The 24,819-nt window shown below is 38.4% G+C and overlaps 1 protein-coding gene across 1 annotated transcript in view; it reads right to left on the bottom strand.

Annotated features, from left to right (window-relative positions):
- Positions 1-1,471: 1,471 nt before the first annotated feature.
- The window catches only part of hacd1 (3-hydroxyacyl-CoA dehydratase 1), a 62,184-nt gene continuing 38,836 nt past the window's right edge, over positions 1,472-24,819 (bottom strand). The window contains exons 6-7 of the mRNA XM_026247038.1: positions 5,839-6,017; positions 1,472-2,201 (exon numbers count right to left, since the gene is read on the bottom strand). Coding sequence (XP_026102823.1) covers positions 2,119-2,201; positions 5,839-6,017 — 262 coding nt within the window. The 3' untranslated portion in view covers positions 1,472-2,118. The remainder of the gene's footprint in view (positions 2,202-5,838; positions 6,018-24,819) is intronic.

The following is a 24,819-nucleotide window of genomic DNA, read 5'->3' as shown; positions in this document are numbered from 1 at the left end:
CGCTCAGAGTGTAACCTTCCTTTAAGAATGTCCTTTTACCCAACTATCTGGCTTCTTGTACCAGTGGCCACAGCTTTGCATGCACCTCCTGGCCTTCTTTCGAGAAGTCTTTTTTTAAACTTATGTGCATGTCTCTTGCATATGGTGGTGTGTTCTTAATGAGAGCTTTCCTTACAATATAAACTATACCTAAAATAAGATATATCCCAATGTATTGTCTTGCTTACAGTATCGCAAAATTTAGTATGGCAACCTTTGTATGGTGATACATATCATATTGCAAGATTCTTGGTGATACACAGCCCTAACCATTTAGCCACAATTTTTATGTACTTTTATTATGTATGTTGTTATGCATTATGTATTGTTCGGGATAATACAATTTATTTTCAATGCCTGATATTTTTTATAGATTAAATCTATGCCTTCAATATTACGAATTTAAAACTCTATTCTTTGAGAATGCTTACAGTCTAAACATTTATCAATAAGAACAATGCCCAATTTCATACTGTCAATTTGTTTTATTGTTTCTTTCATTTTCTTCCTTCCATTCATTTTTTCCCCCACAAGATCTTTATTCATTCAGTTCAGTTTCCAGGCATTAAATTAAATAACATGAAAATGTTTATTTGAAGACTTCACAATTCTATTTAACAATATCAATTCCTCCACTTCTCACTCCAAATCCAGCCCTTTTCTCTACTCAGCTGCACGGAAGAATTAAATATTGTAGCACCGTAGAGAGACAGTCTACTCAAAAACAGAGTTTCTTACAAAAAAAAAATAAAAAAAATAAAGAAAAAAAAAGATAAAAGAAAATCAACAACACAGAAGGTCTGCTAGTCAAGGTTTTAGCAACAGATATCTAAACAATCTAAGATTGTTGTTATCTATAGCACTACCTGTACAAACGTCTTCCAGTTTATTTACTCTAGTTTGGATTGTAAACACTGAAGCAACAAAGATAATCATAGTGCATCCGGAAAGTAAAATATATATATATATATATATATATATATATATATATATATATATATATATATATATATATATATATATATATATATATAACTTTCTGTCCAAACTTCTGTGAAACATCCGCATGTTGGGACAAAGTCACACTCATATTTCAGGTCTCAGATTTTTGACTTTGCAAGCTTGTTAAACATATGAACATTGATATGATATCTAGATATTCTCATAGCAGTAGTTTTCACAAAAACAAAACAGATAAAACCCTTGTAGAATGTATTCCTACTGTATTTTAATTATGTTAACTTTCTGTCCAAACTTCTGTGAAACATCCGAATGTTGGGACAAAGTCACACTCATATTACAGGTCTCAGATTTTTGACTTTGCAAGCTTGTTAAACATATGAAAATTGATATGATATCTAGATATTCTCATAGCAGTAGTTTTCACAAAAACTAAACAGATAAAACCCTTGTAGAATGTATTCCTACTGTATTTTTTTTTTCTGTTAATACCAATTCGTAGTTAATGTGTGTTTGTGTGTAGTGGGGGGTTATATATGATAGTTACATCTAACTATCTAGCTAATTTGCTAATTTGCGGTCAATTGTAACAACACCTTAATCATTTAGATGTAGAAGATAAGATAAAGTAAAATAAATCAATTAATCCCTAATCAGTCCAAGAACATAAATTAGAAAAAAAAAAAGAAAAAAAAAGAAATGAAGACATAGAATTTGCAGAATAGTTTACCATAGTATCTATACAATTACACAAATCACAATAGGTATAGATAATTGTTTGTAAAGCTAGATCCTAGTTGGTGACTCTTTGTTAAAACAGATGGGGCATCTTAACTGGGTGCAGAAAATGTTAAGGAGTGCAGATCTGTGATTACCTATAACACTGGGGTGTCCATTGGTTCATATCTCTTTTGATGTTTGAAGTCATTCCAACCTTGTGAAACAAAACACAGCTGGAAAGTGTAGTGAACCTTAGGAAAGGTTCTACTAATAATTTATACTGCAACTAATAATTGTAGAATTAATTTGTATTTAATGTTTCAGCTTCTTATTTTGACCAGAAACTTTTCTTAAATAACTAATGGCTGCCGTTATTTAATTTTTTTTTTACTCATATTTCTACTCTTCTTTATCTACTACGATTTCTCCATGAAGTACCCTCCTCCTCTGACGTAGCATGTGGAAGTACAGCTGAGGAAACACTAAAAGAGAAACAGACAAAAAAGTAAAGTAAAATATCTTTGCAAACTATTATAATCAGAGGCTGTTTCATTAACCTCTCAATTTCAAAGTTTTAACACCATCCCACAAGATATTATATACACAAATTTAACTATTACATAAAGCAATAATTGCAGAAAAGATTACATTTGAATCACACAGAGAAAATATATTTTGCAGTGCAGTCTGCAGACAGTTTCTTTGATTATAACAGGAGTTTGTGTGTGTGTGTGTGTGTGTGAGAGAGAGTGTCATTATTCATTGGCCACTTTAAAGTGAGAGGGAATGCTCACTTTCCTTTACAGTATATCATTTATTTTCAGGTCACTTAAAACAAGGTTCATAGGACTCTAAATTGGGGTAACTTTAAATATTTATAATATTAAACATTTCATTTTCCCTCTAAACATTGACACCCTTTGTAATTATATTTACACACTTTTATTATTATTATTATTATTATTATAACAACACATTCAATTTAGAATAATAAGACACAATTAGGAAACACAAGTTGCCAATCAAATTAAATAAATAAACAAAATTAATCTTTGCACTATAGATGCACAGAAGAACACCTAAGTTGCATTTAGGTATATTTACAGACAGTTGAGGCATAGAGGTGACATGAAAGCACTTAAGTTCACAATAACAATGCTATGAATTTTTTTTTTTTTAAATATAAAGTACGGAATATACAAATATGATATTTGACTATAAGGGTCAAGGCCAAAATTAAGATTTAAATATCATCTGAAAGCTGAACAAATAAGCTTTCCATTGATGTATCGTTGTATATGTCAAGCCAATATTTGGCTGATACAACTATTAGAAAACCTTAATATTGAGAAAATCAACTTCGGCTGTTGAAATGAAGTCTTTAGCAATACATATCACTAATCAAAAAATTATTTTTGACGCATTTACAGTAGGAAATTTACAAAATATCTACATGGAACATGATTTTTATTTAATATACTAATGTTTTTTGACATAAAAGAAAAATCAATAATTTTGACCCATATTTTTGTTATTGCTACAAATATACCCAATGCTACTTAAGACTAGGGTTGGGTATCAATCTGTGTATCATTTGATCATATATTTTTTTTATTTAACATTGAAATTAGAAAATGAGAAAACGGCTCAAAAAACAAACAAACAAAAAAAAAAAAATGTGAAAGAAGCTGGAAAACTGAAGAATCTGCAGGACCTGAAGGACTTTTCTGAAGTACAGTGCTCAGTTTAACTGTTCAGAACAAACAAGGGACTCATGCCCAACCATCACAAAACAGAAAGACAGTCGTGGATCATCCAGGTAACACAGTATAAAGAACCAAGGATTCCCAAACTTTTGAATGGGGTTATTTTAATAATTTCAGCATTTTTCTTTTTTTTTGTCTTGTGGACTAAATGTAAACATCTTTTATGTACAATATCTTACTCAGGGCAGTACTAAATAAAAAAATATTATGCATTTATAATAGGGGTGTCCATGGTTAACCGATTAACCGATTAACCGTTAAAAATTGCGTAACCGAGTGAAACATTTTGCTCGGTTAAGTGACGTCAATGGCGTGCATTGAATTTCGTTGTAAAACATTTTTGCACCACCAGAGACCGCCAGAGCGCTCCCAGACATTTGTAATGTCCACAAGAAGAAGTCATTTTTCTAATATGAAGCGGGCAAAAAAAAGTACAGCGTTGGAGCACTTTAAAATTGACAGTGACGGGGCAAAATGCAAGTATCGCAATACAGTGCTTAGATATACTTCAAGTACAACCTAGTTGTTGTAATCTCAACAGCCAACACCCAGGCATCATTAGGCCGGTCAGGACACACTGGATGCGTGGCGATGGGCGAAAGCATCTCAGCTGCGTGGCGTGTCTGTTTTTAATTCGGCTCCCATGTTATGTTAACAGGTTAGAGCTTGCCGACTGCCTGCGTGAGACGCGCGGCTCAGGCGCGGCTCGACGCGTGCATGCTAGAAATAGAACCGACGCCTTGTTGGAAGCGTTTCCAGGCAAAATATAATAGGAAAATATGTTTGTCATTTTGTACAGAAATACATATTAATTCATGACATTTTAAATATTTGAAAGTCTATAGGTTGACATAAATTCAGATATAAATGTAATTAAAAATTTTTTTTTATCGATTTTCAAATATTGTACCTGTCAAACATAGTCATAAGCCCTATTCGGACGGGACTAGTTTTACAGGGGGTCGTTAGAGAAATCTGCGTTTCACAGACGTACTTAGTGATTTTAATCTTGTCCGAATCTGCCACGTCTGTGTTTTTCTCACACAACCTCTGTGATAATTCCAGAGCAAATTACCTACCGTTTTTCAGCAAACTCAGTGATCCTCTGAGAAAGCTAATCCCGTCTGAATGCGAATGTCTGTGATTGCCGGTGATATTTTATTCCTTGTGTGTTTTGGCCAACGTGAATAACCGTAGATGCTCTTACCGCGCGGATGTTTGATAGATTTGCTTAGCGGCAAATAAATAATAATAATAAAAAATACAAATAATAAAATCAAAAGCAAGATCGCGTAAACAGTTAATACCGGCTATTGTAATATCAGCATCAGGTAAGATTACTCACGTTCATTTATGTACTCAGTTACATTAAAAAAAAAAGAAAAAAAAAGGAAAACAAGTTAAACTAAAAAGAACCACACATTAACAAGGTTTGCTATACTAGCCATTTAGTATTTATTGTGTAATAATACTAATGGCAATCATTTTGAATGAATGCAATGCACGCATACACAGCGCGTGATCTCTGTGACGCCCAGATGCACAAATCAGACCCTCCCACCTCTGTAATAAACACGGAGATACTAGTCCCCTCCGAATTGGTACATGAAAATCACAGACGTCAGGTGGTAAGAATCGAAACTCAAACGTAGTTTAGAAAACTAGTCCCGTCCGAATAGTGCTATAGCCTTAGCGAGGCGGCCGCGGAGCCTGCTTGTTACCATCGCCTAAACACGGAAAGTTACATAACTATTACTAGAGCCTGTTCCTTTATAAGATAGCCAAAGGTCGGTGTATATTTGCTTTATACATTTCAGATTGTGTTAGTGGGCGAGATTATTAGGCAGTTTTAATAGGACAATTTGACCAGAGAGATTAAATTTTGTCGGACATTTCTTTTCTTTTTTTCGGCCAATGTCCGGAAATTACCGGACAACGGAAACCCTGGCGCACACTATGGTTAACCGAGTATTAACCGCTAAGGGCCTCGGTTAACGGTTAATGAAAAACTTGAAAACGTGCAGCCCTAATTTATAATGATCTCTCTTATTTAGTTAAAATTGTTACAATTTTCACAGATTCTGCAAGGGGATCCCCAAACTTTTGCATGCCACTGTATACTGTATGTATCTAATAACTAATTAGACAGGACAGTTTGGGATATCAGTGTGTCCATTTTATATTTACACCACTCTATTAGCAGTCAGACATGGTCAGTTTATTACTTCTAACAGTAGAGCAAGGATTACATGATAAAGACTGATTCGGCTGGTCTTGTGACAGAAATGTGGCAACCCCCAACGAGGAAATGGTAGCATGCAAGTAGATGTTTTATTGTGAGTTGAGTGCTTACATGGGATGTAAGACAGCATGGCGATGATCAAGAAGTAGTAGTAGTCAAAGGAAACATTGTATTTATTGGGGAGCCTCAGGGAATACATGCCAGATCTCCGCACATACGGTAAGGAGGCATGTATGGTCAGCAGTTCTCCAATTACTCCCAAGGGGTACATGACAATAAACATGTTATACCTGAGGAACACAGGAGAAAAGAAAAAAGACATGAAGAGAAATAATTAAGACTCACCATGACATGAGACATCACATATTATAAAATACACGTACCAGCAGTTATGATGTAGCACATGGCTAACTTTAGTTACCATGCATTACTTCACAAGATATTACATAATTATTATGTGGTTAATTATAATCATGTTGAAGAGGTACAATATTCAGGAACTGTGAATTAGACCAACTTAATTTTGCTAATACCTTTTTATTCATACTGAATTAATTTTCATTGCTGGTGGGGTTAAAAATATCCCCACTGGTGATGCTACTTCACAAACAGACCGTATGAATTTCCAAAAATAAAGATACTTTTTAAAATATTGGCAAGAATAAAACTGCAATGTGATACTGGCAGAACATTTGCAATGGGCTGTATTGGAAAGTTCTAAGCACATTATTATTTGGAATCTGTTATGGAGTTAATTTATTATTTACATATTTTCCCTTACAAATTTGCTTGATGCAGCATTTTGTATGAATATAAGAATGTTATGTGTATAAGAATGGGTGATTCCTGATGTATCCCAATTTCTTAGCATATCCAAAAACTCAGAACAACTTGATGATTTAACAGAAACTATGGACTCTCTCTTTTCTATAATTTTAAATACAGTTGCTCCTTTATGCTTAAGGAAGATTAAGGAAAACAGTCTGACACCGTGGTATGATGAGCACACTTGTACCCTAAAGAGAGCAGCCCGAAACAAGTTTTTTATTTTATTTTACTGTTTGCTTCGCGCTGAGACATAATTCACCCCAAGAAGATATACTTTGTTTATTCTTGAAGAAATTAAGTATTTATTCTTTAAGAAAATAAGGGAAAGAATAAGGGACGATCCAAATATTTGTCATATACAATAATATAGGCCTATATCTGCCTGCAGTTAAAATTTATATTGATTCACCCATTTATGTAGGCAACAATTATTCTAAAAATAAGCCCCCTTGTTTAGCCCTTGTCTGCTTGATTGTTTTCACCTGATCCTCATGTGTATTGCTCTATATATTGGGTTCTCTGTCCTTGTGTCTCTGCTGGTTTTTGGTTTTTGGTGTTTACTTGTCTCTTGGCCCAGAATTTATCCCTTTGAGCTTGATCATTACTTTTGATCTCTTATCTAGTTATGTATATCCTTTTTGGTCTTTAGTTTTGTCTAGTTTAAAAGAAAGGATTTTTTTTGTGTGTATTCTAATCTAGTTTTGTTTCTCATTTGATTTAGATTTTCATATATTCTTGTTTAAGTAATTCCAGTTTTTTTTTTTGTTTTTGTTTTTTGTTCTTACTCTTGGATTATATCTTTGGATAGCTTTGGTTTTCTTTTGCTTCGTTCTAATTTTGTTTTCAATTGTCTTTTTTGAGTCTTGCTTGTTTTTGTGTATTGTCCTGTCTTGCCCACACTCAGATTTCCTGTCCACTGTACCCCACTGCCTGGAAGTGGCTCACCTCTCTCACGTGTCAAGTCTCTGGTCTCTTGAGTCTCTACCTGGCGACTAGACTGGTGACATTTGAGTTTCACTTGAAACTACGGGTTTCCTGTGTCTGCCTTGCCCTTCCTCTGGAGCTGCCTACTCTGTGCTTGAGCCCGTGGTCATCTCGAACTGTCTCAGTGGTCATTCCTCCTGCCTGTATTGTTGTCTGCCCTGCCCATCTGTTTGAACTGTTTCACTGCATATTCCCCCAGCTGTTCCAGTCTACGTTTTGTTTAATAAAATACCGTTGTCTGCTCATTCTGCATTTGTGTCCAATTTCTTGCAGATCCCTGACAAATGTCATAAAAAATGCCATTGGCCTGAATAAATTTGACCATTATAGAATTGGGGTAGTAATTTAGGTAAGTAATTTTATGAAAAGTTAGTAAATAAAGTAAATAAAAAAAAATGGCACTTAAAAGTTTTGAACTAAAATATTATTTCAACCATAGAGCCAAATGTTGGGCTCATGATCAATAAGTTATATTCGCTCAAACTGATTTTGCAAAATCAAACCGCGGATGATGAAGCTGAGTCAGATAGCACGAGTGCTCGCTGTGAAGCGGGAGCAACTGACGGAGGATTCCGCTTAGTCTTAAAGCCTTCCTCAAACGCCTACGATGACAAATAACAATGATTTTTGCGAGATTAATTATTAATTGATAATTTGTTATTATTTTGGTCTAGTAAAAATAATAATATGGGCTGCGAGAAAATAATGAATAAAAAGTGTACGGCTGCTGTGAGTGCAGGCATATTTCAACCAAGTAACATGACAACAAACTGTTCCTTGCAGCCAAAAACCAGACCGAATTCAGTTCAGCTGGAGGGGGTTGTTGTTTTATGGGGGTAATTCTGTATAGCTTGTGGGGGTCGAAATAAAGGTGTGAATTTCTTACTCTTTCATATGGACAGTGTCTTATGAACATCCGTCTATGAACATGTTTTATAGGCTTGCGTTACATGCATTACAGACATGACAAAAACACTAGTGTTATGGAATACATTATATTTTGTAGACTTTATGTGATATAAAATGCACAAACCAGAAGCACAATATCTGCAGAGAAGGGTTGGCCATTCTCAATACATAATATATCATTTTTTTTTTTTTTTTTTTTGTGTTTAAGAGGAAAAACATATGTTTACACCTCTCCTTTACAGACCGTTTTGAAATAATAATTTATACAAATGCATATAAATTGCTTTAAAAACTTCAACAGAGATGTCTAAAGAGTATTTAATAGGACTGGCCCCACGTAAGATTTTTCTAGCTACTAGTCGTTCATTTGTCATTATTCGTTGCATTATTCAACTAATCACAGGTTTATATTAAATTTACATCTATAATCCATAATGAGCCTTAATTTATTCCGCACTTAAGTTCGCCACAAAGCACAGGCAGAAGTGGCCTAATAATTGTGAAAAGGAGACATTTTAATTATTTATTAATAAACAAATGTTTTCTTGTCTGCTGCAATATGAAATTCATAGTGCTGGCTCTCTCCACATGGACAGGCCTTTAGAGAGAAATGCAACCTTCACAGATTAGCCTACATAATGATTTAGTTTTGAACTGATGCGTTTAAAAGACATTTCAAGCTTTCTGTAGATATATTTCTCATCAATGGGAGACACCCCAATTTCAAGTTATTTCATTATCAGGAAAAAATTCAAGTGATCCAGAGAGCACCTCCATTTCATGCTTGCGGATTAATAATTTTCACACAAACACTTGAATGTGAATAATAATTCACATTTTGCATATGCATTACAAGTAAATCATTTTTTTTTACATGCAATTATCCAAAATAAAACTAAACAAGATTTGTAGTGAAGATAAAATATGTAGACAAATAAGAATAAATGCTGCACGTTAGAGTAGAGGTCTACACAGTGCACCTGAGACTCGTCAACCCGGGACCTGTACGTGTTCGGGTCTATATTTTAAATCATCAGCCATTTTTATAATAATATAAAATGAACCGTTTAATATTAAAGTTTTAGTGGTCAGATTCAGACTCGACGCAGAGCAGAGAGCACAGAGATGATCAGATTCAGACACCCTCTTTATCTCATTTCTAAATGACAACGATTCCCCGAGCCTGGTTAAACCTTTGACAAAGTCTTACCGGATCATTCAAATCTGTGTTCGCACTGCCGCTGACACAGAGAGAGCAGTTACCATGTTTGGTTAAAAAAAAAAACATCTTCACAAACGGTCTTTTCAAGTACACAGTGATATTTCTGTCTTACAGTCATTTATATTATCACAGAAATACTGTGATAAAGTTTATAGTTCAGATATAAACATTGATGTCTATATGGCAGCGATCAAACTATAACAAATCCCCTTTTGAAAGTACTGCACTTCAAATAACATTTGTGTCGATTGCATTGTTTCACCACACCACACCCTGACTGCGGGTGTCACTGTTGTACAGTGTTTTCTCTGCTTCCTGCTGGCCTTGCTGCTGCTGATAGTAGCTCCGTGTAGCTGTTTTTTTTTTTTCCTAGATTAAGATAAAGATTATCTTACTATCACGTTCTGTTTTTTTAAAGTGACAAAATATAAATTAATTCACACCATATTTCTGATATTATCGATCAATCTTATCAGATTAATTTTGATCGTTCACTTTTATATTATATCTGTGAGTGCAGTACACCTGCGTTGCATTAGCACTCGTTAGCTTGTCATTAGAGTTTTCATTCGAACCTATAGCTGTTTTCTTTTCTCCTCTCCTCTCTCTTGCTCCAGTTTTTCAAAAGTTCTACAAACAACTGTGGTAAGAATATTTCATCAAGCACAGTGAGTAATGGCTTCTCCTGCTATTGTTATTTGCACCTCTTGCCACATATACAGTTTATCTATCTCTGTCGCTGATGAGGAATTCACATGTGATAAATGCAGGGACATAGTTAGGCTGACAGAAAGAGGATAGTAAGAATGTTAGGGCTCTAGATACGGCTTTGGATGCATCTAGCTCATTGTTTCCTGTACATTGTTTGCTTCCGGCAACAGAGCCCCTGCAGCAGGGCAACTGGGTGACAGTAAGGCAGCATAGTCGTGGGTCAAAACACCGCTCTTCTGTTCCAATCAAAACATTAAACACGTTCTCCCCACTTGGTGATGCACCCAATGAGAAACCTGATGAAAGTGATCTAGTTAGATCACAGAATAACATAGGTTTCATAGACAATTGGACAACAGGCTAGACTAGACCTCTTGAAAAGAGATGGTCTTCATCCCTCCTGGGGTGGCGCCGCTCTTCTCTCTAGAAATATGGAAAATAGTCTTGTACTTGACTAACTGGGAGATTAACTAGAGTTTGTACTTGACTAACTGGGGCCCAGGTCAGGAAGCAGACAGATTGGCTAAACCGACTGTCTGCTAGCTGCCACATGTCACAGAGGTCAGTTAATTCTCAGCACATAGGGACTCTTTCACCTAGATATCACACTATAGAGACTGTGTCTGTTCCCCGAACTAGAAAATACAAAAAACTTTCAAACCAAGTAAAGAGTAACAATATAATTGAGGTTCAACAAACAAAAAACAGATGCAATATGGATAAACAAATGATAAAGTTTGGCTTATTGAATATCAGAACCCTTTCTATGAAAACACTTTTTGTAAATAATATGATCACTAATCATAATCTAGATGTGCTCTGTTTGACAGAAACCTGGCTAAAACCTAATGATTACATTATTTTAAATGAGTCCACCCCCCAAGATTACTGTTATAAACATGAGCCATGTCTAAAAGGCAAAGTGGGAGGAGTTGCTTCAATTTATAACAACGTTTTCAGGATTTTTCAGAGGGCAGGCTTCAAGTATAACTAGTTTGAAGTAATGGTGCTTCAAATAACATTATCCAAAGAAACTAATGTTAATGATAAATCCCCTGTGATGTTTGTACTGGCTACTGTATACAGAGTTAGGTCTGTCTGCAGATAAAGTTTTAATAGTTTGTGATTTTAATATTCATGTCGATAATGAAAAAGATGCATTGGGATCAGCATTTATAGACATTCTGAACTCTATCGGGGTTAGACAACATGTTTCAGGACCTACGCATTGTCGAAATCATACTCTAGATTTAATATTGTCACATGGAATTGATGTTGATAGTGTTGAAATTATGCAACCAAGTGATGATATTTCCGAGCATTATTTAGTTTTGTGCAAACTTCATATAGCCAAAATTGTAAACTCTACTTCTTGTTACAAGTATGGTAGAACTAGTGCTGGGTGGTATACTGGTTCATACCGAAAACCGGTGTATATTTTCATTGCGATATAAATTTTTAATATACCACCATACCGATGTATTTAATTACTCAATGTTCAGAACGAATGTTATGCTGTGCCGTGGCTGCTCGACACTGTTTCAGACGGACCCTTTACAATGTTTCACTTCTAAGCAGCGACTGAAGGCGTGGTGAGGGTAAACACAGTAGTGCTCTGGTGTTACGTTATAACGCCTGTTTCACACATACTCCGTCTGCAGCTTTTACGCACCCATGTTAATGGATTCCAGCATTCATACTGCACGAGGTTGCGGTCCGTCAGTGCATTCAAGAAGCGGTGTGTCTGCAGCAGTGCAGTGATCATTTACGTACCGAGGCTATTTTTGCCGTGCTGCAGGCGCTGAATTAAAGTGAAAGCACATTCTTCGCGGGAAAAATTAACCCGGATTAAAAAACGGAAATACAGTCATTTCACAATAAATGTATACTAATTAAAGCTGTGTTTCACACGCAACACATGGGTTTTTGGCTAGGTTTATATATATATATATATATATATATATATATATATATATATATATATATATTCACTTTTATGGAGACAAAAAAAAATAAGTTCATTAAGACCCGTGGAATTGCTTGTGATAAAGATTTAAATGCAAAAGGCATAAGTCTGTTTCTGTCTGTGGAGTTTTAATTTCAAATATTTTAACAAGAAAAGTAGGCTAATTATTGTGTTTAAATATTTTGCCGCTTGCTTGAGCAGCTTATTATACAAACCTAGAAGTAAAATGCATTATAGGTTGTTTATATTTATTGAGTTTAAACTAATGTCTATAACTATGAACATTTTTTACTGTTCTGTGATGAAAGACTCACAACGCTGAAAAAAAAAATATGGCTTACACATAACATACTAATATGCTTTTAATATCCAAAAATTTGTAATATTAGTATGTTTCTCTCTTATTCCAAGGTCACCGTAGCCACCAGATCCAGTCTTTATCCAGATCACAGGGTCACTGCAGTCACCCGGATCCAGTACGTATCCAGACCAGATGGTGGATCAGCACCTAGAAAGGACCTATACATCCCTGAAAGACAGCGGAGACCAGGACAACTAGAGCCCCATATACAGATCCCCTGTAAAGACCCTGTCTCAGATGACCACTGGGACAAGACCACAGGAAACAGATGATTCTTCTGCACAATCTGACTTTGCCGCAGCCTGGAATTGAACTGCTGGTTTCGTCCAGTCAGAGGAGAACTGGCCCCCCAACTGAGCCTGGTTTCTCCCAAGTTTTTTTCTCCATTCTGTCACCGATGGAGTTTTGGTTCCTTGCTGCTGCCGCCTCTGGCCTGCTTAGTTGGGGCCACTTTATCTACAGCGATATCATTGACTTGATTGAAAATAAATGCACAGACACTATTTAAACTGAACAGAGATGACATCACTGAATTCAATGATGAACTGCCAATGATGAATTTGTTGTTTTAATTAGGCCTAAATAATGACAGCAAGATTATACAGTGCCTCACGTTTTACTAATATAAAGAAAAAATATATATATAAAACACGCAAGCCTAGCTCATTAAAATAGACTACCACTTTTAATGCTCCGATGCAAAGTGAACCACAATTTATTTTGAATAATATAACACATAATTCATATTACCATATTTTCCGCACTATAAGGCAAAAATGTACTTTAATGCGCTTGTTTGATAACTTGAGGTTAAAGCACCACTCAGCGGTGAAAAGTTGCAAATGCACTTTGCAGATGCGGCGGCTGTGGCAAGTTCAGCAGTAGAACCATCATTATGGATGGCCACCTACTGCAGCTAATTGCTGTTTAACTAAAAGTTGACAAAAATGCAATTACTTTTCTTGGACTAAAACTAGACTAAAACTATGAAAGACTCAAATGACTAAAATGTGACTAAGACTATTAAGAATTTTCATCATAAAATAAAGACTAAATCAAAAATACATGTCAAAATTAACACTGTCGCAAGCACCCTTCTGAGAGTGGTACAACCTATGGTCTCGTGGACTTAATGAACACATGCACGCGGCAGCCATTGTAAATCCATAAGTCCAAAAGTGCACATGACGTGTTCCATTTGGGACAGGGCCACGGATGCCATTCCTGTGTTCCCGGTCATTGTGAAAATGCACTTGGAGGCACTTTTACTGTATAAGACATCTGGGGCTGATCTCTAATTTGGCAGATTGACCACTGTTTTCGGCCAGAGCAGCTGGTTTCTCAAGAGCCTCAGCACTAGTGATCACAGAGACTGTTCCATTCCATGGGTTCACTCAAGAACATGCTTCAGTTCGGAAGCCTTCAGAGTCCACTCCAGTCCAGGAGTTCTCAGAGTCCACTCAATAGTCTGCTTTAATCCGAGAGCCTTCAGAGTCCACTCATGAATCCGCTCCAGTCTGGTAGCCCTCAGAGTCCACCCATGAACCCACTCCAGTCCGAGAGCTCTCAGTGTCCACTCATGAACCCAAAAAGCTTTTTTTCTGATCCAGGGAAATTAAGCGACTGGTCTCCAGTTTTTCAAAAGAGATATATTCCCCTTTTTAGACAACAATTAAAAAAATGTACATTGACAAGACAGTCAATGTATTATATTTGTTACTACAATTTTATGTAAATCCTCATAAAGATCCTGGCCAATACAATGCCAAAAGTGTTCTTAAAATTCAGAATGCAAACCATCAATGCCTGGAGATTTTCCTGAACTAAGCTGAAACAACAGAAGTTACTTCTTTATAGGATATACAGTATTGTTCAAAATAATAGCAGTACAATGTGACTAACCAGAATAATCAAGGTTTTTAGTATATTTTTTATTGCTACGTGGCAAACAAGTTACCAGCAGGTTCAGTAGATTGTCAGAAAACAAACAAGACTCAGCATTCATGATATGCACGCTCTTAAGGCTGTGCAATTGGGCAATTAGTTGAAAGGGGTGTGTTCAAAAAAATAGCAGTGTCTACCTTTGACTGTACAAACTCAAAACTATTTTGTACAAACATTTTTTTTTTCTGGGATTTAGCAATCCTGTGAATCACTAAACTAATATTTAGTTGTATGACCACAGTTTTTTAAAACTGCTTGACATCTGTGTGGCATGGAGTCAACCAACTTGTGGCACCTCTCAGCTGTTATTCCACTCCATGATTCTTTAACAACATTCCACAATTCATTCACATTTCTTTGTTTTGCTTCAGAAACAGCATTTTTGATATCACTCCACAAGTTCTCAATTGGATTAAGGTCTGGAGATTGGGCTGGCCACTCCATAACATTAATTTTGTTGGTTTGGAACCAAGACTTTGCCCGTTTACTAGTGTGTTTTGGGTCATTGTCTTGTTGAAACAACCATTTCAAGGGCATGTCCTCTTCAGCATAGGGCAACATGACCTCTTCAAGTATTTTAACATATGCAAACTGATCCATGATCCCTGGTATGCGATAAATAGGCCCAACACCATAGTAGGAGAAACATGCCCATATCATGATGCTTGCACCTCCATGCTTCACTGTCTTCACGGTGTACTGTGGCTTGAATTCAGAGTTTGGGGGTCGTCTCACAAACTGCCTGTGGCCCTTGGACCCAAAAAGAACAATTTTACTCTCATCAGTCCACAAAATGTTCCTCCATTTCTCTTTAGGCCAGTTGATGTGTTCTTTGGCAAATTGTAACCTCTTCTGCACATGCCTTTTTTTTAACAGAGGGACTTTGCGGGGGATTCTGGTAAATAGATTAGCTTCACACAGACGTCTTCTAACTGTCACAGTACTTACAGGTAACTCCAGACTGTCTTTGATCATCCTGGAGGTGATCATTGGCTGAGCCTTTGCCATTCTGGTTATTCTTCTATCCATTTGGATGGTTGTCTTCCGTTTTCTTCCACGTCTCTCTGGTTTTGCTCTCCATTTTAAGGCATTGGAGATCATTTTAGCTGAACAGCCTATCATTTTTTGCACCTCTTTATAGGTTTTCCCCTCTCTAATCAACTTTTTAATCAAAGTACGCTGTTCTTCTGAACAATGTCTTGAACGACCCATTTTCCTCAGCTTTCAAATGCATGTTCAACAAGTGTTGGCTTCATCCTTAAATAGGGGCCACCTGATTCACACCTGTTTCTTCACAAAATTGATGACCTCAGTGATTGAATGCCACACTGCTATTTTTTTGAACACATCCCTTTCAACTAATTCAACTAATTGCCCAATTGCACAGCCTTAAGAGCATGCATATCATGAATGCTGGGTCTCATTTGTTTTCTGAGAATCTACTGAACCTACTGGTAACTTGTTTGCCACGTAGCAATAAAAAAATATACGAAAAACCTTGATTATTCTGGTTAGTCACATTGTACTGCTATTATTTTGAACAATACTGTATATCTATATTCAAAGCAGGCTTTGAAACAGAGTCTCATTGAGGTGAATCTTGGAATAATTGTCCAGGCCAATGTGCATCACAGTACAGTACAGAGTAATACAATTCCACTGCGTGACAACTGGTACCATATGTCTTCCACCTATCAGGAAGATAGAAGTGCAAATATTTTTGTACTTTGCCACTTTACATTCTAAATAAATGAATGAATGAATGAATTAATTAATTATATATATATATATTATTTATAATTGATAGCCTGTAATGTTTCCTAGTATTCCTTGTTTCACTGCTTCGAAGTGAATCAACAAAGTTGCTGAAAACTGCCAGAAGAAAGCCCGGAAGGTGAGTCCCGATGTGTCCAAGGTGATGGGTGTCTCCAGGGAACTGCAAGTTAAGAGAAGCCTTTTTGGGTGTGGAAGAGGTTTTATATGGTTTCCCCCTTTTGGATGGATTGACCAATAACAAGCTATATAGTTTCAGCGGGAAAGTGTTTCTTTGTCTCAATGACTCCTGATTTGCATATTTTATGAATGGCGTGATGAACTGGTTATCTGGTAACCCAAACTATGGTAAAAATAGTATTATGCATTTTACGCTCACATAGTAGAGATATTTAGCTAAGGCGAACCAAGAGGTTTAATAAGGTACCAAGAAAGATATGCAATAAAGATAGAAACATAAAGATACATTCTTATGCTTGAATATAGGCACTTACAGGTCAGCTAACACGACTAGAGAATCATAAGTATACTGATATGAGCTGGGAAACATAAAAACACACAGGAATATATTTTATACCTTTGGGATGGTTTACATTCTGAGTTTTTCCTCTGGAGTCGTTTAACGCATATACGCGTTATGAGTCATTTTCTCCTGATAACCCCGAAAATAACTTAAATTACACTTTCAGTTTTGATTGTACAGATAAGAGCAATACATCAATCGAATCTGTAAAGGGTCTACTTTTTTTGTACACAGACCAGTGCTTTAAGTGGGCCGGTGCGCACTGGTACTCAGTAATGCCACTTCCAAATATAGCTCTTGAGCGTACCGCCACCTCTCCGTGTGCCCAGAACTTGCTTTTAGCGTACCAGTATGCTCATTTGCACATTTGTCTTAATAGAGCTTTTAATCCTTTGCCGGCACTGCTGCTTTTCAGAGCGCCCTTCACAATACACGCTTCCTAATTCGTCCCACCGAGAGCAGAGACTACATTACCCATACACCCTTGAGTTTTACAAGTGAAAAGCTTTTTCCGCTGTCAGCAACTCAACGTGTCTGGACAGCAGTGGCGGCTACTGGTCTGTCATAGAGGGGAAGCTCATTTTCGGCCTACATCATAAAATTGTCTATTTATTTAAAAGTAAATTCTGCCCTACGTTCCTTTTCAAGAAAATGGTCTGTGACCCTGTCGTACCAACTAGGAGTCTTTTCAAGTGACTTGACCAGTGTCCTCTCAATGGCCAGCAGAGCTAGGCTGCTTAAACGGCCTTGGCCCATTGTGTTTCGGGTGTAGGACTTGAGTCGCTTTAAACAGGAGAAGCTCCTTTCTACACCTGCAGATGAAGCTCCAATTGTTGCTACTAATGAGAACAGTTTGTAAAGCTGAGGCATTGAACTGTCCAACTCTTTAAGGAACACCAAGTATTCACACAGCTTTCCCCTGTTACCCTGCAAGTCCTGATCTGAATACAGGACTTGAAGTTCTGACCTCAGTCTTCCTGAATCAAAGTGATAGCCATAACTTTTCAGGACACTTTGGAAGGCCTCCTCTGGAAATACCTGTCTCATCTCATCAAATTTCCCTGGATTGACTAATTCTAAGAAGAGCATGCTTTCCAAATTTGAAAAACGTAGAGGAATTTGCTCCAAGATGTTATCAAGGATGGTGTGGCGAGTGGGGCGGGGCCGAGAAGCGTGGGAACGAGGAGTGAGGCCAGGTGTAGTGATTGGAGATGAGCTACACCTGCGCCCCAACGCCAGTATCGAGTCCCACGTAGGAGATGGAAGGATATAAAACTAGAGTGACGACCGTGAAGGATGAGAGAGGACCAGGCCTGGGACATTATTTTATGTGTTTGCTTTTTATTTGTGCGCATCAGTCGCCGTGAGGGGCTGACGCGCTGTTTTGTTTATTTTTGAATTATTAAAGTATTTTGATTGTGCGCCGGTTCCCGCCTCCTTCTTCCCGATGAATAGGAAGGTTCCATCGTTACAGTGGTGCCGAAGCCCGGGAGAAGGAGGGACGCGCTGCTGAAGATCCCTCGCCACTGTGATGAATCCGCGGTGCCCTCGAGCAGGCGAGGTATGTGCCGCCATGGACGCTCGAGGCGGTGGGCTGGAGCGAGTTGCCGGGTACGGGCGAGCTCGCTGCCGACTGCCCACGATATGGAGGGGCGGCTGCCATCCGTGAGGGAGCGGAGGAGTCGGCGGCGTTCGCCAGGGGGCCAGAGCCTGCCGCCTCCGTGACGGAATCCGTAGAGCGCAGTCTCGAGGGTACCCCCCGGCCTGCGAGGGGCGATGGGGGTATGTGGCGAGTGGGGCGGGGCCGAGAGGCGTGGGAACGAGGAGTGAGGCCAGGTGTAGTGATTGGAGATGAGCTACACCTGCGCCCCACCGCCAGTATCGAGTCCCACGTAGGAGATGGAAGGATATAAAACTGGAATGACGACCGTGAAGGACGAGAGAGGACCAGGCCTGGGACATTATTTTATGTGTTTGCTTTTTATTTGTGCGCGTCAGTCGCCGTGAGGGGCTGATGCGCTGTTTTGTTTATTTTTGAATTATTAAAGTATTTTGATTGTGCGCCGGTTCCCGCCTCCTTCTTCCCGATGAATAGGAAGGTTCCATCGTTACAGATGGCCATGTACAGATTTCTGTATCGCACTTGGGGATCCTGCAATTGGGTCAGATGGCGCTTTCTCATGGGCTCATCTCGTGGGTCTGATGTGAGATCTGCTGTTTTGGCATAAATGGCTATGAAAGCCCCCACTGACCTCTTCTCTTTGACAAATGCAAAAAGAGATTAAATTCTGTTCTTGCAGTAAAGAACATCCATCGCCCTCTGCTGGACAATATCAAAGACCACATCAGTCTCAGAGAAGATTTGTTCAGATGTGTACAACATGAACACAAACTCAAAATCCTCCAGTTTCCTCACAAAGCCTTTGGCACAATCCAGTGTATCATCATCCATTGTTGTATCTGCAATGATGTTCTCAAATGTCTGCAGGAGGCCATCATAATTGTTTGCCACAGTGCTCACTATCAGTGATGTGAAATTCCATCGAGTAGGAGCGTTTCTGGGCAACCTTGAACAGCCTGCAGACTCCAGAAAAGATGTCCTCTTTGTGGATTTTGGAAAAAATGTGCAAATCCAGAGAGTGATGCAAAAAAAATTCTGCACTCAGGCAAGCATTTAGCCCCCTGTGACAGCACCAGATTCAGTCGGTGTGCATAGCAATGCACAAACATTGCACTGGGGGCTATTGCTTTCACTTTGGCCTGCAGACCATTGAGATCTGAAGCCATGACAGCAGCCCCATCATTGGTCTGTGCCACAAGCTTGTACTTAAAATTGTAGCTCTGCATGTTCTCATTTAATATTTCAAAAACGGACTGGGCATCTCGCCCCCAACCCGAAACATCAAAAAATCTAATAAAGCGCTCCTGAATTTTACCTGCACTATCCACATAGCGAACAATGACAGAGAGTTGGGCACGGCAGGATATATCAGTTGTTTCATCCACCTGCCATCCAAAAAAGGGAGCATCCTGAATTTCATCTCTGATCTGATCAGAAACAGTGGCTGCAAGAGCAGAGATCAAATCATTTTGAATAGTATGGGACATAGCAAAAAACACAGTTGAGGACTCGAATTGTGTGGACAGGACAGAGTCATATTTAGCTAATGTTTCTGTGAACTCCCTGTAATTCCCCTTGTTGGATGATTCACTACTCTCATCATGTCCCCTAAATGACAGCTCCTGCCGGCCAAGCAAGGATGTCACATCAATAAGGCGGTTTAGGAAGGCCCTGTTTTGTTTGACTATTTCATTATGTTTAGCCACTTGAATGCGAGCACCTATATATTGGCAGAAGAACGGATGTCGTGCTGACAATCATAAACAACAGTACGTGGTGTCACAGGCAGTGGTCTTCAGAGTGCACCTGGAAAGACAATAATGGACGACTTTCGTCTCATCGTGGAAGTTGAGAAATATCAAGTTCTTTATGATCCACACAATGTACTTTACAAAGACTTGGAGGAGAAGGAAAAAGCATGGGATGAAGTTGCAGCGGCTCTTATTGCAGATGGTAATTAATTTTATAGTGTTTTTTCGCTGGCACACGAGCAAACAACTTAATATTTGATTCAAAATTGATTCAAATGGAACCATTTATTTACAATTTCTAAATTACACATAAGCACACAAATAACAAAAGCAGGTGATACATGCATATATGATAAACAAGTAAATGCTGATTTCAAGATGAGCAGGAAGTCAAGGCTGTGAACCATTTACAATACACATAATTTAAAACCGTTTATTAAATTCGTTTTCAGGGTGTCCTTTGGTAAATTTGATTGCAAACAAACCCAGTGACAAGATGGTAATATGCACCATGTTCTCTCCTACGTCGGTTAATGGGATGAACCCAAAGTCTGCGTCTTTTTTAGTCTCCTTAATAACAAATATAGCGCGATGGCCTTTCTTCTATCAACAACACGTACTGCATGGAAAACAAAGACAGCAAAACAAAGATGCAACAAAAGTAACAATGAAATTATTAATTAAAAAAGCTTCTTGCCAAGTCTTTTTATTTAAATGTATTTTAAATGGGAAATAAAGCAATGCAAACGTAACCATTATAGAGCACTCTGACCAAAATCTGCTGTTCATTTGCGCGCTGCCTCCGCTGCCGGTGTGAAAGCAAAATAGGCGCACGCTGCTTCTGCTCTGCCTACCTGCTGCTAACGCGCTGCTTCTGCTCTGCTGCACCTTGCGGTGTGAACCCGGCCTTACATTTATATTATTTACATCAAGCTTTTGAATGGTATAGTAGTGTATATTGTTATTGAAACTTCATAATGTTTCACTTGATTATACATTTAGTCAGGAATTATAGTTTGGAAAAATTCTAACTAGTAAAATGTTTACATGTTATGTAAAAACTAGTACAAGTATATAAATAAATAAAAAGAGATTTACTCATGTTTATGATCTCTGCTGAATAAAGCGCTTCATTCTTTTTTTTCTGAGGAAATCTGAAATCCTGAGGTAATCCACATCACATTTTTTTGGGGTGAATTATGTCTTATTCCTCTCATTGCAAAGTAAACAGTAAAATAAAAATAAAAAACTTGAACAGTCTCGCTGTGTTGTTTTCTGTTGTGTGGGCGTATTCAAGCCGCATGTTTCAGTGAAACATTATAATCTCAAAAGCGCATTCAGCACATGGGCATGGTCGTATTAGAGATAATGAAGGGAGATGTGAAAAACAGACATTGCGTTGTTTTCATATGGATTACTTTATCACAAAATATTTGTTTTCGGCAGCACTTGTTTAGTTTAAACGTAGACATGTCAAGTGTAGGACCTTGAACAGTCCATTTCATTAAATGAACCCAACACTGCATTCCACAGTTCGGAACGATTCCCCATCGAACCATTAGTGCATCATAAAACACAGTCATGGTGCAGAGATGGCTAAAGGAGATGTCACCCCCCCCCCCTTTCCCTTTTTGTGCCTGTCTAATCTCATACGAGCCATGCCAGGACAGCAGGAAAAGATTTCTCTTTTTTCCCAAACTTAAGACCAAATGGCCAAGAACCCTGTTGTGACCCCAATGCATAAATCCACAGCCTTATCAGGAAAATAAGGATGCTAAGGCATTCATATGTCCCAAACCTTTGACCAGAGAACACATCCTTTCTTCAGCTGTAAATTCCATGAAACTTGAAATTAAACCACTTGAAACAACCGTCTCAAAATTGCTTCAAATAAGCTGAATTGATTACCAGTATTTACCTCACATATATCTTAACCCTTTAGGTGCCAGAGGTTTTTTCCTAAAACGTTCGATTTTGACATCTTAATTTCAAAAGGCTATATCTTAAAAGTGATAAAAGATAGAAACTTTCTGTCAAATATAAAAATATTAAGGATGACCCAATGTTTATGTAGGGATTACATTTTCCCATCTAATTAGCAAATTATAATGTCATATGGTGGTGGCCATCTTGAATTATGGAATTTTCATGAAAAGTTTAAATGATAAAATGCAGCACTTCTTTCTTAAAGCCTAGTCGTAGGGTTTTCTACCTCAGTTATAGGAACTAATCACCAGAAGTTGCCTCATACATGCAAGCGTGTATGTCTGCAGACTGCAAGACGGGGGCGTAACTTGAAGTTGTCCAAATCACACAGAACCACGCGAGATCTCAAAACGATCTCAAAACGATAAGTTGTTGGCGATATGGAGGCACAGAGTAGAATTTTGATCAAGTTTTAAGGGAGGCAGGGGTTTTAGGCAGGATTTGATTCATGATGTGTGTGTAGATATTAATGTTAGGGTACAATGTGAGAGATGTGTACGTTTTAATAGGAAAACGTATTATATGATCTACACTCCGAAACAGAAGAGGGCGGTAATGCACAAATAAGCTGGATGCCAACAGCCGTTAAACTGGAAAGAAGACGAATATGACAGCTTGCTGTGAGAGACAAAGGTGAGAATATATATTTTTCCCCGAAATAATTATTTAAATTGAAGTGTATAAGTCATTTTCATACAGTGGTATTGTTTTTGTAGTTAATAATCTATTAAAACTAAGGCGTATAGTAAGCAACATATAAGGAAAAGTTCTAAAGACGCTATCACCAGGTTTCACAGGCTTAATCTACCCTGTCTGTGACCTACATAATATAGCATATTTGTGAATTCGCTGTAAACATGTTTGTAAAAATAATATATTCCTAATCATTGGGAAGGAGGAGGCAGGAACCGGCGGACAATCAAAACGAAACTTTAATTACAAAATAAACACAAAACAGCGCATCAGCCCCTCACGGACGACTGATGTGCGCAAATAAAAAGCAAACATAAATTAAAGCCCAGGCCTGGTCCTCTCTCATCCTTCACTGTCGTCGCTCCAGTTTTATATCCTTCCATCTCCTCCGTGGGCCTCGAGACCAGTGGGTCGAACAGGTGTACCTCATCTCCAATCACTCCACTGGCCTCGCTCCTCCCACGTCCCTCGGCCCCGCCCCACTCGTCACATACCTCGGCAGACGGCACGACACCCCTCCGCCGCCCGGTGGACGGCGACGGCTCCTCCGTTTTTGGGCAGCCGGCAGGAGTCCCCCGTTCCCTGCTCCTCCGGATACCTTCACAGAGGCAGCAGGCTCCGGCCCCCTGGCGAACGGCACCGACTCCTCCGCTCCCTCACGGACGGCAGCTGCCCCTCCACATCGCGGGCGGCTGGCAGCTCGCCCATCCCCGGCAACTCACTCCCAGCCCACTGCCTCGAGCGTCCATGGCGGCACACTCCTTGCCTGCTCGATGGCACCGCAGATTCACAACAGCGGCGAGGCATCTTCAGCAGCGTGTCACTCCTTCTCCCAGGCTTCGGCACCACTGTAATAATAAAATCTTCCTAATCATCGGGAAGAAGGAGGCAGGAACCGGTGGACAATCAAAACGAAACTTTAATTACAAAATAAACACAAAACAGCGCATCAGCCCCTCACGGACGACTGATGCGCACAAATAAAAAGCAAACATAAATTAAAGTACAGGCCTGGTCCTCTCTCGTCCTTCACTGTCGTCGCTCCAGTTTTATATCCTTCCATCTCCTCCGTGGGCCTCGAGACCGGTGGGTCGAACAGGTGTAGCTCATCTCCAATCACTCCACCGGCCTCCCTCCTCCCACGTCCCTCGGCCCCGCCCCACTCGTCACAATGTTTTATGCCTTTGTGCAGATATCGCAGAGTCGCTGTGAGGAGTTAGTGCACCTGACCCTCTTTTTTATTATTATTGCCAAATTATTTAATAAAAGATCATGGTAAGACGGTTGTATCTAACAATAAACAATCAAAATGCAATGAATAGTAAATAAACAAAAAATCATGTTTTCATCATAGTATGAGATACTATATAAAAAAAACATTTTTCACGTAAAATTATTAACAAAAAAATTATTCAAGAGATAACGATTTTGGGTTTTCTAATAATAAAAAAAATGCTTTAAGGATAACACTTGATCACATTAGTGGAGTTAAAAATATACAAAATTAAAATCAACAGTATTGGCTATACTACAATCACAAAATTTGTGATTGTAGTATAGCAGCCATTTCTTCAACAAGATTACAACATGGGCAATGTTTTTGTGCTTGTTTTAACTTTGTAGGTCACGTGATCAACATAGAGGATGATGATATACAAATTGCATTCATACTTCATACATACACATTTAGGCTGTAGAGTATGTACTCTTTTAGCGCTCGTTAAGTTAGTACTTATTGAAATTAAGTGCCTAATTAAAGGGTATGCGGTTTCGAACGCATCCCGAAAAAAATCTCGTTTTGAGTTCTCACGTGGTTCTCT

The sequence above is a fragment of the Carassius auratus genome, unplaced genomic scaffold (assembly GCF_003368295.1).
Source record: "Carassius auratus strain Wakin unplaced genomic scaffold, ASM336829v1 scaf_tig00014207, whole genome shotgun sequence".
Lineage (NCBI taxonomy): Eukaryota > Metazoa > Chordata > Actinopteri > Cypriniformes > Cyprinidae > Carassius > Carassius auratus.
This window is presented reverse-complemented; position numbering and strand designations above follow the sequence as displayed.